The sequence below is a fragment of the Peromyscus leucopus genome, unplaced genomic scaffold, assembly GCF_004664715.2.
Source record: "Peromyscus leucopus breed LL Stock unplaced genomic scaffold, UCI_PerLeu_2.1 scaffold_133, whole genome shotgun sequence".
Taxonomy (NCBI): Eukaryota; Metazoa; Chordata; class Mammalia; order Rodentia; family Cricetidae; genus Peromyscus; species Peromyscus leucopus.
In genome coordinates, this window is record NW_023504479.1 from 22,731 (window position 1) to 37,630 (window position 14,900).

Genomic DNA, 14,900 nt, shown 5'->3' on the forward strand with positions numbered 1-14,900 from the left:
CAAGTTCTGGGATGATAGATGTGTGCCACTATACACACTTTATTCAGCCCAGGGAAGGGACCCAGTGTTTCATACATGCCAGGCAAGCACTCTACTACCAAGTGGCCTACATCGCCAACTCAAATTCTGATTTTTTTTTTTAAAGATTCTGTATTTAATTCCTCAGAATATTAACATTTTCCTTCAGAGTACATTGTCAATGAACAATTATAGAAAAATCCAATCAACAACCTAATGAGAACAACTTTTTTTTTTTTTTTTTTTTTTGATTTATCATTATGTGTCTCTGTGTTGTGTGTGTGCATGCAGGAGCCCACAAGGTCAGAAAGCCCTGGCTCAGGATCCCCTAAAGCTCAAGTGACAGGCTGTTGAGGGCGTCAGATGTGGGTGCTGGGTCCTGAACTCAGGCCCTCTGAAAGAGCAGCAGGCACTTTTACCCTGTAATCCGTCACCCCTGTAATCCCACATTTTTTTGCTTGTTGAACTCCTGATCCTCCTGACTTCACCTCCTAATACTGAAATTGACGGCATGCGTCTCGCTGAGGAGACCAATCAGGTGGGAGAGAGAGAGAGAGAAAAAAAAAAAAAAGGTGAATGAATCCACAACGGAAGAGAAAAAGGCACACTACAAAATGAATCGACACCAAAAGCGACCGAAGGCTGTGCCGCGGGGCCGCAACACCAGGGGGAGCTGTCGGCGGCGGGCGCTCGGGATCCAGCGGGCCGCGCCGCTCTTGCCGTGCGCTTCCGAGGCCGCGCTGGGCCAGGCGTGGGGGGGGGGTAGGGCGAGTCATATGACCCGCTGGGCTTCCTGGCTCTGGCCGTCGCAGCCGCCCGCCTGTGTCTGCCCGAGTCGCGCCGGGGGGACCCGCCGAGGAGCCGTTGGCGGGTTCGGGCCGAGAGCCGCTCGTGGGAAGCAGTGTCCGCCGTCGTCCGCACCGTGCCCGCTCGCTGCCGGCCGCCGCCATGCTGGCGCTCATCTCCCGCCTGCTGGACTGGTTCCGCTCGCTCTTCTGGAAGGAGGAGATGGAACTGACGCTCGTGGGGCTGCAGTACTCGGGCAAGACCACCTTCGTCAATGTCATCGCGGTGAGCAGTCGTCTGCGGGCGTCCCGGCCGCCCTCCCGGGCTTGTCACTCCCCGAGGCTTGGGCCGGGCCGGCCCGGGCCGGGCCGTGCGACCTGCCCCTGTGGGCCTCGGCGGTCGTAGCTTGGCGGTCAGCAGCCCGAGGGGCAATGCCACGCTGCGTTTTGGTGGGGGCTGTGGCTTTAACGCGCGGCTTGGAAAGGGTTAACCCGAGCCTGTCACAGTTGAGGCCTTTGGGGCCGTGGAGGCTGAAGGGTTAACTCCAACCTGTCACTTGCTCACCCGGACAGGCTGGTCCGGCCTTCTCCATCCAGAACGTCTGCGGGGGGGGGGGGGGGGAGCTGCTCTGAAGTCTCCACTTGGGACGAAGGAGCCCCATTGTGAAAGCAGGCGACCCGTGTGGGCGCCCCTGTGGAATGCCGGGGGGGAGCCTTGGCGCCTCCAGCCTTTTGTCACTTGTCCATGGAGAGTCGAAAAATCGAGCCGATGCCCAGCTCACTGGTGGAAGCTGTTGGAGAGACTATTCAGTTCCTAGTATTTATTAAGGCAAGGGGGGTAAGGGCGAGGCGAGTTTCTGTTTTCCCAGAGCTGATGGTGTTAAGCGAGTTGATAGATGGAACTGCACTCATCATAAAGTTAACTGTGCTGCAGGGTTTGCTCTTGAGAGAGATTTTTTTCCCTCCCTCCTCGAGAAGGAATTGGTTTGGATTGGGACTTCGGCAGACTGAGGGAAATTGCCTTGAGAACTTAAATATAATGCGGTGGTTAATTCAGGGGGGAGAGTGGTGGCTGAGTTTTCCTCTTTTGATTGGTTGGGAAAGGAATGGGCGTGAATGATTTCTTATTTGTATTTAGAGCCAAGGAGTCACTGCGCAGTCTTAGGGCCGTACTTACAGGGCTGAGCTTTACAATTGTTTCAAAGAGAAGTGGCGACAGTTCTCATGCCTTCGAGAGGATTGTTGCCGTCCTCTCATAGGAGACAGCTGAGCTGTCGGACTGGTTTGGCTACAGGAATAATTCACACATAGTGCCATGGGAGAAACTAGGCAACTTGTGACTCAGTTTGTGTAGCAATAGAGCAACAGGCATGAACAGGATCTGGAGAAAAGAGAGAAGCAGAAACCCAAACTTCTTTTGAAAAAGGCTGAATATAAGTATAAATAAAACTTGTCTGCTTCATGTTTGGCTCCTTCTTTATGTGTCCCCCCCCCACACACACACCATAGGTAGGTGTCTAATACCAAGAGAATACTGTGTCTAGAGAATAGGCGAACAGACTCTAGGGCTGTCTTTTATATTAGAACTTCTCTATTGCCTTCAAGGTGATCATTTTCTGTTAATTTGCCCGTGATAAGAATTGGAGTTTCGCCGGGCGGTGGTGGCGCATGCCTTTAATTCCAGCACTCGGAGGCAGAGGCAGGCGGATCTCTGTGAGTTCGAGGCCAGCCTGGTCTCCAAAGCGAGTTCGAGGAAAGGTGCAAAGCTACACAGAGAAACCCTGTCTCAAAAACCAAAAAAAAAAAAAAAAGTTTCCTTGGAAATCCTGTCTCTTAGACAAGACTGAGTTGGGTGCATGTGGGTGTGTCAGTATGGTCAGTTGTATTTGCTGTGGAGGAGTAGTTAATGCAAGAACCTGCACCAGTGAGTAGAAGTCAAGAGACATACTGCTTATATCATCACTAGACAGTGTAGCTTAATATAACCAGTCTGAACTTTAATGCCACCAAGCCTTGGTTTGAAATCTGGTTCTGCACTTAGCAGCCTTGGGTCCTCTTCAAGTTGACTGCAGTTATCTTATCTATTAATGCAGATAGCAATATATTTCTTAACCTAACTGTTCTAAGGGCTAACTAGGAGGCGTAGGGAAATAGTGGCTTGTTTAATATTTGCAGTGGCTGTACTATCTCATGCAGACAGAAGGAAATACCTTGAGAAAGGACTCAGCAAGACTCATTTCCTTTGATTCGCAGACCAGTGTGGTCTTCAGTTACAGATTTATGGCCTGTGGAATGAAGCACGTGATGCCAACCCTCCTTTTCCATTGGATTCTTTTAACAGTTGTCAAATGGCTGCTATTGAATTTAGTGACCTTCTGTTATTAATCAATATTAGAGTATTATTTTTGAATTATGGTATAGATAGCCTCTTAAAAAATTTCCACAAAAAAGAGAGGCTGTGTTTAACTTAATCATTCCAAATTCTCTCTATATATTAAACATTGCATAATGTCTTACATTATGTGTGTGTGTGTATACAAATATGTATACAAATATAATTATGATCTGTCAATTAAAATGCTAATGTTCTAGAAGCATGGTGATGCTTGTAATTCCAGCACTTAAGAGGCTGAGGTAGGATGATTGCTACAACTTTGAGGGCCAGCTTGGCCTATGTCTACATAACAGGTAACCAGACAGCCAGGGCTACACAGTAAGAACTCCCCCTGCTGGCCCCCTCCCAGAACAAAAATAATTTAGGAAAAGAAGAAAAAAATTTAGACTGTAAATTGGTGATGGGATTTAAAATGCTGAGAAGGGAGGCAGACTCCAGACACTAGCTTAACTTGTGTTTCTTCTTTCATCTGTTCTTGGTTCTTTTGAGGCAGGGTTGCACTTTGTGGCCTAGGCTGTCCTGAACTCACTCTTAAGTAGTCCAGACTGGGCTTGAACACTTGATGGCCCTCCTGCTCAACTCTCCCAGGTGGTGGGATTGTAAACATCTAATTTAAATTTCAGTACATCTAAGAATTTGAGGATGATTTAATTAATGTCACCTAGTTTACAAAGATTGTGAAGCTGAGTTTCTTGCATGCAGGTCTTAGTCCAATCCCAAAAGTTGGACTGTTCAAGAACAGAGATACTCAGTTTCTCTCCTGCTTTTAAATCTTATTAAGAGACACGAGATAAGGTACAGCATATTCTCATTTGTTTTAGATGTTATTGAAAGAAACAGCCCAGACTTTAATTTTCTGGTATGTGTTAGAGATGAAATATATGTCCAATTACTGTGTTAACAGTGGTGTAGTTATTACATAATCAGTCATATGTCCTATATGTGTAATGTAAGGCATTGTTGAGAAATCATTTACTGGGACACTTAGATGGGTCATAGCATAGGTACTAAGAAATATGTAATTGAATTTGCCAAAATATTATAGGGTAGACTTTTGTAAGTATTATGTATTTAAAAAATGGGTAGTTTTATTAAAAAAATTGGTTTATACTTCTACAAATTATGATTAATTGAAAAAGTTAATCCATGGATAAATTTATTACTGCTGAGAATTAAGAAAAGACACTTGGCAAGATTAAGGAAGCCTAAATCTAGTTTTGAGATTTGAGTGTTTTGTTTTGAGATAGGCTTTGGTTGAGGCTCAGGCTGGCCTCAAACTGGGGATCCTTCTCCTTCAGCCTCTGGTGTACTAGTACTACAGGCCTGTAACACTATGTCTTCCTTAGTTGTCTGAGAGTTTGTAGAAACTTTAAGTTGTCTGATTTTACCCCTGTTTTTCCAGTGTGGCTAGGAAAGCCACATAGGTCAAGGGTTCCAATGAAAAAGCTGACAGGTAACTGACATAGAATCAGGGCTCAGGCCAATGTATTTTCTACTTTTCTCATCTCCTCTTTAAATCTGCCTTAGATTAGGACCATGGAGTGGAGAACTGGGAGATCTTGATCCTTTACTAATCTTTTCTAAGGGTGGTGGTGGGGCAGGCCGTTAATCCCAGCACTCAGGAGGCTGAGGCGGTGGATCTCTGAGTTCAAGGCCAGCCTGGTCTGCAGAGTGAATTCAGGGCAGCCAGGACTGTTACATAGAGAAACCCTGCCTCAAAACAAAAAACAAACAAAACAAACAAAACAAAAAAAACAACAAACAAACCCACAACTTTTTTTTGGGACTGGAAAGATGTCTAAGCCATTGCTGCTCTTCCAGAGGACTTGAATACAGTCCAGTGCCCATATCAGGGACTTCACAACTGCCTATAAATCCATCTCCAGGGGACCCATTTCCCACTTCTGGCCTCTGAGAACACTGACTCACAAAACATTATATATTTTAAAAGTGGATAGTGTCATAAAAATTTGTGTATATTCTGCAAATTGTGGTTAATTGAGTTATGTGTGACTGTGACATTGGCACACAGACATACACTTACACACATAATTAAAAAAATCTTTCCCTATATATAAAGTATAGGAATATTTTGATTGCCTGTGCTGATTTCATTTATTGTTTATGTAGTGTTACTAGGGATTAAACCCAGGGGTTTGTACAGTGCTAGATATACTCATCAATCAACTATATCCCTAACCCCCAATCTAGTCATCTTATAGTGACATAAATTAGGAGAAAATGTTTATTTATGGAAGGTAGGGGCTGTGGAAAATCATGGATATTTATACCTAGGCTAGTTAATAATACACATTGCCATTGAGCTACCTTTAACATTTAAAAGCAGAAATAATTTTCGAGTTTTTATTTATAGACAAGGTGACACTGTATCCATGCTGACCTTGACTCCCCTCATAGCCCAGGCTGGCCTCAAACTTGTAATAACTCTTCTGCTTTCTGAGTCTTGGGGTACGAATATATATATTCATACTTGGTTTTAACCTTGAGTTTTGTAACATGGCTTATTTCATTAATTTGGCATAATAATGATAAAACCAGTTAAAAAATGTGCTGTGGCTTAAGTTTAGATGTTTAACAGATCTAAAACTCCACTGTAAGTGGCTAGTCTTCTGTGAGTATGTCTTAGGTTCATAATTAAGGAGCCTGGGGCATGCTGCCATGGAGGAGCTCTTCAGGGTTCTTTACCCCTGTCCATTCTCTCATTATTGTTCTTTGTTATCTAAGAATCTTGAAAACCCCGTGTTCTCATTAAAAATACATTTTAGATGACTGTATTTAGAGTCTGTTTCACCAGTTAATGAACTCCCAAGTTTCTCACAGATTGTCACTGAACACAGAGGCAGAGTGAACTGTGCCTATATATTATATAAATTTTAGTTTTGGAAGTCCTAGAGAGCTTCCGTGATCTTTTTTTTAAAGGAAAATTTATTTATTCATGTGTATGTCTCTGTGTTTGATTATATGCACATATGTGTTTGCTAGTGAGTTTGGGCACTGGGCTTGTTACTGGGGTGCTAGGATCTGAACTCTGTCCTCATGATTACATGCCAAAATACTCTTAGCACCACACCATCTCTTGCAGCCTTGTTCTTGAGGTTAATATAGGCCACTTGGAATTTGAAGGCAGTGTAGAGGTGATACAAAGAAACCACTTGTATTTCCATTATCTGAGATAACTTAAGCAGTGTTTCAAAGCATTTCTGTCTTATATTTTTCAAATGTGTGGTCCAAATCCCTTTTAGAAATTTTGTAGTGGGTAGGCAAGATTGCTCAGCCATCAAACTTGAGTTCCATCCCTGGGACCCATATAGTAGAAGGAGAGACCCAGTCTTAAGTTTCCCTTTGAATTCCACAAGGGACACTGGCACTTGCTCCTCATCTCTCAGTAGACAAAGTTTTATTGTGATAACTCTTAAAAACTGTTTAAAAACTGTACTGTTATTTTATAATGATGCTGATATTTTTCTGTATTTAAACTTTTTTTTTCAGTAGTAAGATAAGTATGATATATAAAAATCAAGCTATAGGGAATGAAGAGATGACTCAAATGTTAAGAGAGTGTACTGCTCTTGCAGAAGACCCAAGTTCAGTTCTCAGCATCAGGCAGTTCACAGCTGCTTGTAACTCTAGTTTAATCTGATGCCTCTTGCCTCCTGGGGCACTTTGACTCTTATGGTACATACCCACACACAGTGTATATACGTGAACAGAATTAAATTAAAAGAATTTTTAAAGCAGGCTATAGGGCTTGAATATGGTCCTATCATTGACTGTTGCTGAAATGCTCCAGGGCTACAGGGTCCATCACCAGCATTCACTAGAACCAGGCAAGAAAAGGCTAGTTTGTTACAGAATAATTTGACATTTTTAGCATGTAAAACCCACTTTTGCATTTGCTGCAGGAGGACAAGGAGTAGCATCTCTCATATCCTGGAGGCCACTGCCTACCTCACCACCTCCAGTGACTGCCACAAGTACACTCATGGCCCTGTGTACCTGTAGATGCTTTCACAAACACTGCACTGTTGATAAGATTGCATTGGGCACACTTCAGGCTTGCAGGAGGCCCACCATCAGGGAAAGGCACAGCAGTGATAGGAAGTGATTCTCCTGTACAGGAGGAGTGCAGGGCCAGAATGTAGCAGAGTAGCCCACTGTAGCTAAACTTTTTAAGGCTTCACAGTTTCTATATTTGATCATCTCCTCATCACTGGACATGCATGGTTTCTAGGGTTTTGCTATTTTACCTCGATCTGACCTGCATTTCTAAAGGAATGAGTTCCCTAGTTGGCACTGGATCAGAAGATTTGAACACACTTCCATTGTGTGGCCAAATTACATTCTAGAAAGTGTGTGCTAATGCTGAGCTCTTCTGAGTAGATGCACCTCTAGATAGAGATGGACATCAGCAGAACACTGCCTCCTTTGCTGTGTTGTGTGTAAGGCAAACAGCTCTTGCACTGGCAGCATTTAAAAACTGCTTTACCATTTCTTAGTGTTCTGTGCTGAGCACCTTTTAAGGAGTACCTTTTTATGTGTCAGTAGCTGCCAGCACTGGGACTCCGAGGCAGCTTTTTTTCTTCATCTTTTATTTGAATCTTACAGGCAGTCTGTGTAAGTACAGCCCGTACTCTTAGCTTTCTCATGGTTTGCTGTACAGTCCTTGTGTATCACATGTTCCAGGTTTCTGGTGTTTTCATGCATCCTTATTTAACTTTGTCCTGTTGTAGTAGTGGGATGCTGCTTGCCTCTGCCTTCTTCCTTACAATCATTTTTTTTCTGACTCAGAGTTCAAGGAAATTTTCTAGTTATATTGTCTTTTGACGCTATAGCACATGATTTTTATTTTTTAAATTGTAACTTGGGGCTGTTGAGATGGCTCAGCAGGCCAAGGTGCTTGCTGCTAAGCTGAACCTACCTGCATTCAGTCTTCAGGACTCACATGGTGGAGAGAGAACAAACCTGCAAGGTGTCCTCTGACTTCCACAATGCTCTCAATGTGGTTAAGAAATTGCTTGCACATCGTTTGTAATTGTAAGTTAATTTATATCCTTGAAGGTCACATTTAAGAAAAACTGGAGGAAAATATTAACCTATTTGCCTACTGTTCCAGATTAAAAAAAAATGAGGCATTTAATTTTTCTAAGAGGTGACAATTAGTGGCTTCAGAGTCCAAACCACAAGCCTTATGTTCCGAGTGGTGTGTGTGTGTGTGTGTGTGTGTGTGTGTGTGTGTGTGTATACATATATATGTATGTATATGTTACTCTGTTTTTTAAATTAGATACTGGCTCTTGTAGTTGAATCCATTTTCATAGTTTATCTAGTTTAATACACCAGTATGATTTTACTTTTTGTTATTATATTATTTCTTCTCTGTATATATTGTGTGCATGGTGTGGAGGTCAAAGGACAGCCTGTGGGAGCTAGTGATCTTCTCCTTTGACCTTGTGCATCCTGGGGGTCAGACTGGTCTTTAGGTTTAGTGGCAAATACTTTTACCTGCTGAGCCATTTTGCAGCCCTTGAATGATATTCGTATATCTGGAAAAAAAACTTTAAGTCGTAAAAATTAATAGAGCTTTAGGGGTTACTTAGCAATCACCAAGGACGTAGCTCATTGATAGAGCTTGACATGCTGGCTATACAGACTGTTTCAGTCCCCAGTACTGTGAAACAATGTGCCTATAAATATATTTCTAGAATAATACTGGCAAAATAATTGTGGGTTCCAGGTATCTAAGCAGTAACATTTTTGCTCAGAAATTGACTCTTCTAACTGGGTTAGAAAGGAAATCACGTGTTTGCAGAATGATGCTAAAAATACTTTTGTACCAATTTACTTAGTAATAGTAATGTTAATTTAGCATGCACAAAAATAGTGTTACTATGAGAATATCTTTTGAGGCTAAATTTATTAGCATATGAGTTTGATGTGGTTGAGTTCATTTGAACTATGTTTAAGTGACTGTAGGCCTTTAGAAGGATAGAGGTTAAGAACTGAGAGCCAGCTACACTCCCTAGAAGTCTTGATTTCTGCTGTGCTATTGTTTCAAGCAGTTTGTCCTCTTGTGCTTGTTTGCTTTCTATTGCTGTGATAAGCACCATGACCAAAAGCAACATGGGGGAAGGAAGGGTTTATTTACTCTTACACTTTGAGGTAACGGTTCGTCAGTCACTAAGGGAGTCAGGGCGGGAACTGAAGCAGAAGCTGTGGAAGAATGTGACTTACAGGTTGTTTCCCCTAGTTTGCTCAGCTTGCTTTCTTATAGCCAGGAGCACCTGCCCAGGGGTGACATCACCCACAGTGGGTATACATGTAGGTACAGAATAACAGGAAGAAAAGCCAAGTATAAGGGGATGAGGAAGGACTGAATGAAACAATGGATACAAGTTAAAAAAATACATATCTATATAGCTAATTATTTTCTAGTGTTAATTCTGTTGTGGATTTCTTTGGGAGTTGCTGGTAGGTAAATGAAAAAATATTCTATACTGAAAGTGTAAATTTTAATGTAAAGCTTCATTAGCGTCTGTTTTGAATGCCAATTCTAATTGTATATAAGTTTTATTAGGTTGTATAGACTTGGGGTCTGGTTAATTTTGGTGTGTGATGCTTTTGTTTATTTGCAATTTTTTTAAATAATAAAATTTATAAAAATAAGAAAGTGCCTTAGTCATACCCATAAGGCCATCCTGATGGGGATGATTCCTCAGTCGAGGTTCCCTGTTTGTGTTGTTGGCAAAAAACTAACCAGCACACCCCTGAGTACCTGCTTCCTCCAGAGTGTCAGAGTTAGTGTGTCTAAAACCCTTTGAGCAGTGGGCACGTGGAAAGAGTCTATTTTAGTTACTCCTGTGTCACTGTGGCTGCAATACCTCATCTTACAGGAATAGTTCTTTAATCTGGCTTATGACTTCAGGGGCTTCAGTCAGTGTTCACTCGTCCCCATGCTCTTTCGGCAGAACATCAAAGTGGCAAGACTATGTGGCTTAGCCTATTACTAACTTAAAAAAATCACATTTGTTTATGTACATATTGTGTGTGTGCATGATGCTTGTGTTCTTCCACCAATATATTTTTTCATTTATCTACCACTGATTCCCCAAAAAATCCATAACAGAATTAACATTAGAAAAACAATATAAAATATGGTATATATATGTATATATATATAGATATAAATCAAAACTGGACAGTAGTAAGGTTAGCTGACTTGTTTGTAATCTCACCTCTTGTATATATACACATAGCATACATGCATACATACATACTTGGGTCCGTCAAACTCAACTTGTCAAGCTTGGTGGTAATGCTTTTTATCCACTAAGCCATCTCACCTGCCCTATTACTAACTTCTTGGCATTGGAAGCAGAAAGATGAAACAGAAGGGGGTCAGGGATACTATATATATATCCCTTGAGGACTCGCCTGTCATGACTTTCCTCCAACCAGGTGCTCCCTCCTACTTTTGACCTGCTTTTCATAATACTGTCATACTATGAATTCATCCAGGGGAGTAGTCTCTCAGTGTGGTGGCTCATGCTTGAAGTCCAGCATTCAGGAGGCTGAGGAAGGAGTTACAGGCTGGCCTCAGCTACCTAGTTCTAGGTTAGTCTGGGTTATAGAATGAATCCCCCATCTTAAAAAACCTGAACTATGGCAGGGCAGGATGGAGCCAGGTAGGAAATTCAAGAAAGATAGAGAGATTATAACACGAATCTAAAAAGTTCTTATTAATAAAAAAAACAAAAACAAAAACCCGGAGCCAGATATTGGGGTGAAAGCTGAAAGATCAGAGAAACAGTTCAAGCCAGCCACATTCTTACCTCTATGAAATCCTCAGCCTCAAGAGCGAGACCTCCTGTTTACTCAAGCCTTACATACCTTTCTGGATCTTACTTCCTAGTGCTGGGATTAAAGGCGTGTTTGCTTCCCAAATACTTGGTAGCAAAGGCGCTGAGATCTCAAGTGTTGGGATTAAAGGTGTGTACCCCCGCCTGGCTCTGTCTCAGTGTGGCCTTGAACTCATAGAGATCCAAATGGATCTCTGCCTCCCTAGTGCTAGGAATAAAAGTGTGTGCCACCACTACGTGACTTCTATGTCTAATTTAGTAGCTGGCTCTGTCCTCTGATCATTTGGCAAGCTTTATTGGGTGCACAATATATCACCACAGAGAGAAGAAAGGTGGAGTCAAAGGAGATGCTCTGAGACGCTACCAGGAGAAGCAGGATGTGAGAGAACAGGTAATGGGCATGAAGCCATGTGGCAATACAAAGATTAATAGGAATGGATTGAGTTAAGTTGTAAGAGCTAGGTAATAATGAGCCTAAGCCATAGACCAAACGGTTTGTAATAAAAAACAAAACAAAACAACAACAAAAACCTGAACTAAACAAAATGAACCTGAAACATAGCCATCATAGCTGTGTGTATCCCAAGAGGTGTGCTTTACTGATCTTCTAGGTACTTCTCAGTCTAGTCAAGCTGACAAGATTAACCATACAGTCTATTACTACACTACTGTAATCTGCTCACCTCAAGAGCGAGGACTTTCTTTTACTGACACTACCTCTAAGTGCCCAGAACAGTGCTAATATGGTACATACTCGGGTGCTAAGCCATGTTCCCCACCCAGTAAACCAGTAGTATCCAAAATATAAAATTAAGCAAAAACTGTATTTATGAACTTACATTAGTATTCCAGTACTCAACGTATAAAATTGTTAAGAAGTACGAGTTTTATTTATGTCTGGTATACTGCTTACACCTTTAATCCAGTGCTCCTAGGCAGAGGTAGGCAGATTTCTGTGAGTTCTGGGTCTGTGTAGTGGGTTCTAGGCCAGCCAGGGCTACCAATGAAACCATGTGTCTTAGGATTTCTATTGCTGTGAAGAGACACTGTGACCGACAGCTACTCTTTTAAAGGGAAAACATTTTAATTGGGGTGGCTTCTGTTTTTCAGAGGTTCAGTCCATTATCATCATGGTGGGATATGGTGGCGTGAGGCAGATATGGTGCTGGAGAAGAAGCTGATAGTTCTGACATCTTGCAGGCAACAGGAACTGGTCTGAGACACTGGACGGTATCGTTGAGCATATATGAGGGCTCCAAAGCCTGCCTCTACAGTGACACACTTCCTTCAACAAGGACAGACCTCCTACCATTTTTCTTTTGAACACCACACAGTGCCTTAGAAAACAAAAAGAATGGGGGAAAGCATGAAAACGGGGTCTGGAGCCAGTAGTTTGGGATCTGAATATTACTGTGGCCAGATCTCATCCGAGGAAGTATATCTCTTGACTTTTCTTTTCTTCCTTCTGTGAAGTGAGATGAGTCTTTAAACTGTTTCATAGTCATGAGGATTAAATGAGCAACTGCTTAGCATACTGCTAGTTAGTGCATATTCAATAAATGGTCACTTCTTAAGGGTTGGTGGTTAGTGTTTAAGCTCAGTTCCTGTCCAAATTTCACTCGATTATATTTTAAGGATTGATAGCTTTTGTTTAGGGAAGCCTCTTTTTGCTTAGTTCTCGGGAAATTTTTGACTGTGTTAGAATTTAATCACTGAGACAGACAGATGAAAAGATCTTTAGCCCTAGATTAACCAGTAATCTTCCACCTCCTTACAAACGTGGAGAGCAAACTCAGGACCTTGTGTGTGCTAGGCAAGTACTCTTCCATTGAGCTAAATTCTCAGCCTCATTTTCGTTTTTTAACTAGATTGATATATGGAGTAGAGTGCATTTAAGCAGGCTTGGCAGTGCATGCTAAATAAATAGCTCTCCAGAAGCTGAGGCAGTAGGGTTGCAAGTTTGAAAAATGACTGTGCATACAAATATGAAAGCGACATTATATAGTCTTACTTGAAAGTCCATCTAGGCATACCTGTCCAGAGCTCTTGCATTCTGGAGGGAGGGACCATTGTGGGGCCAGGTTCTTTCCTTTCTATGGGCTTTGTCTCCTTTCATCTTGTGCCATAAAGTGCAAACCTCAAAAGACACTGTTTCCTCAAAGAGACACTGATGTTTCCTAGCCAGCATATAACAGTGGAACCCTTAGTGGTTAATTTTTGTTCTGAGCCTATGAGTTCTAAGGTAACGATTCATATCATATCATTCTTGAGTCTCAGTAAACATCAAAAACTGAACAGTAGTAAGGTTAGTTGACTTTTTATAATCCCACCTCTTGTAAACAGTAGGGCAAGGGACAGGACACCTGTATTTCCAACCCATGTTGAACAAGAATATGTGATGACCATCTTCACCATGTGAGAAGAGAACTGAGAGTAGCTTCATCAATGACTGCTCCCTAAACTGTCACATGTGTCTTTCAATGCCAGCAGCTGGAAGCTAAGACAAGAGGATTGTGAGTTTGATGCCAGTCTGAAGCAGTTTTTTATTTGTTTGCTTTGTGAGACAAGGTCCTATCAAATTGCATGTTTGTTGTATGCTTACTTTTAGTTTTCTTGTTACATACGAGGCCACTGTTATTGGCTCTTGACTATGTTAGCCTTCCTAGGAACACTTGCAGATTTGGATATTTCTTTTGGCAAGCTTTGGAAGAATGTCTAAGATTTGCAGGTGAAAATTATCAAGATGTATGTAAGGGAGAAAGACAGTAGAGTCTTTGTAAGTGTGACTGTGGTCCTGACAGAACAAGACACCAACGTACTGAGCCATTTTCTTTCCTGTTGGGTTGTTTATTTATTTGTTTATTTTCTTGTTGTTGTTTTTTTTTTTTTTTTTTCCGAGACAGGGTTTCTCTGTGTAGCTTTGCGCCTTTTCTGGAACTCACTCTGTAGACCAGATCTCGAACTCAGAGATCCGCCTGCTCGTGCTCCCAAGTGCTGGATTAAAGGCATGTGCACCACTGCCCGGCTCTATTTGCTTATTTTCATTGTGTTTATTTACTTTATGTGTATGGGGCTTTGTGTACATGTATGTCTGGGCACCATGTGCATACCTGGCATTCATGGAGGTCTGAAGAGGGCATTGAGTCACCTGGGACTGGAGTTATAGATGGTTGTGATCTCCCATGTGGATGCTAGGGATTAAGCCTAGGTCCTCTGGAGGAGCAGCTGGTATTCTTAACCACTGTGCCATCTCTCTAGCTATTATTTTTCTTTGCCTTCAGTACTTTGGTCTGTTTTTGCTCCTTTTTCTCGTAGATAACATTGCTTACACACCCAGGTCCTAGATCTGTGAAGCTTGCCTCAACTCTTCATATAGGCAAAGATAATTATGCCTTGCTTTGTTTTTATGTTACTTGTTCAAAATTGGAGTTATTTGTGGTAATTACCTGCACACCTGTCTCTGCTTGCACCTTATACTCTCTTGTATGTATGCCTTGAATATAACACTGGGCATGACTCTGTAGGTACATTGTAATTACTGACTTAATACAGTGAAGCAGTATAGGGTAATATGTAAATATTTATTTTTAATTTTTGGGTACCTTTTTGAGGCAGCTTCTCACTATATAGCCCAAGCTAGCCTGGAACTTGTTACGTAGCTCTGGCAGGCCTCATTTGTCACAGCATTATCCTTTTGCTTCTGCCTCCCAAGAGCAAGGATTACATGATCTACCATGCTGGCACTAGTTTCTGATTCTTGTTGAAAGTTTTTTTTTTGGTCATTGTCAGAGAGAAAAACTAAAGTATTGGTGAAATTATTAAGGC

At 41.9% G+C, this 14,900-nt stretch overlaps 1 protein-coding gene across 1 annotated transcript in view; it reads left to right on the forward strand.

The window, feature by feature from the left end:
• The first annotated feature begins 944 nt into the window (after positions 1-944).
• The window catches only part of LOC114689579 (ADP-ribosylation factor-like protein 8B), a 39,648-nt gene continuing 25,692 nt past the window's right edge, over positions 945-14,900 (forward strand). Inside the window, 1 exon segment of the mRNA XM_028863866.1 lies at positions 945-1,089. Within this exon segment, the coding sequence (XP_028719699.1) occupies positions 967-1,089 (123 nt within the window). The 5' untranslated portion in view covers positions 945-966.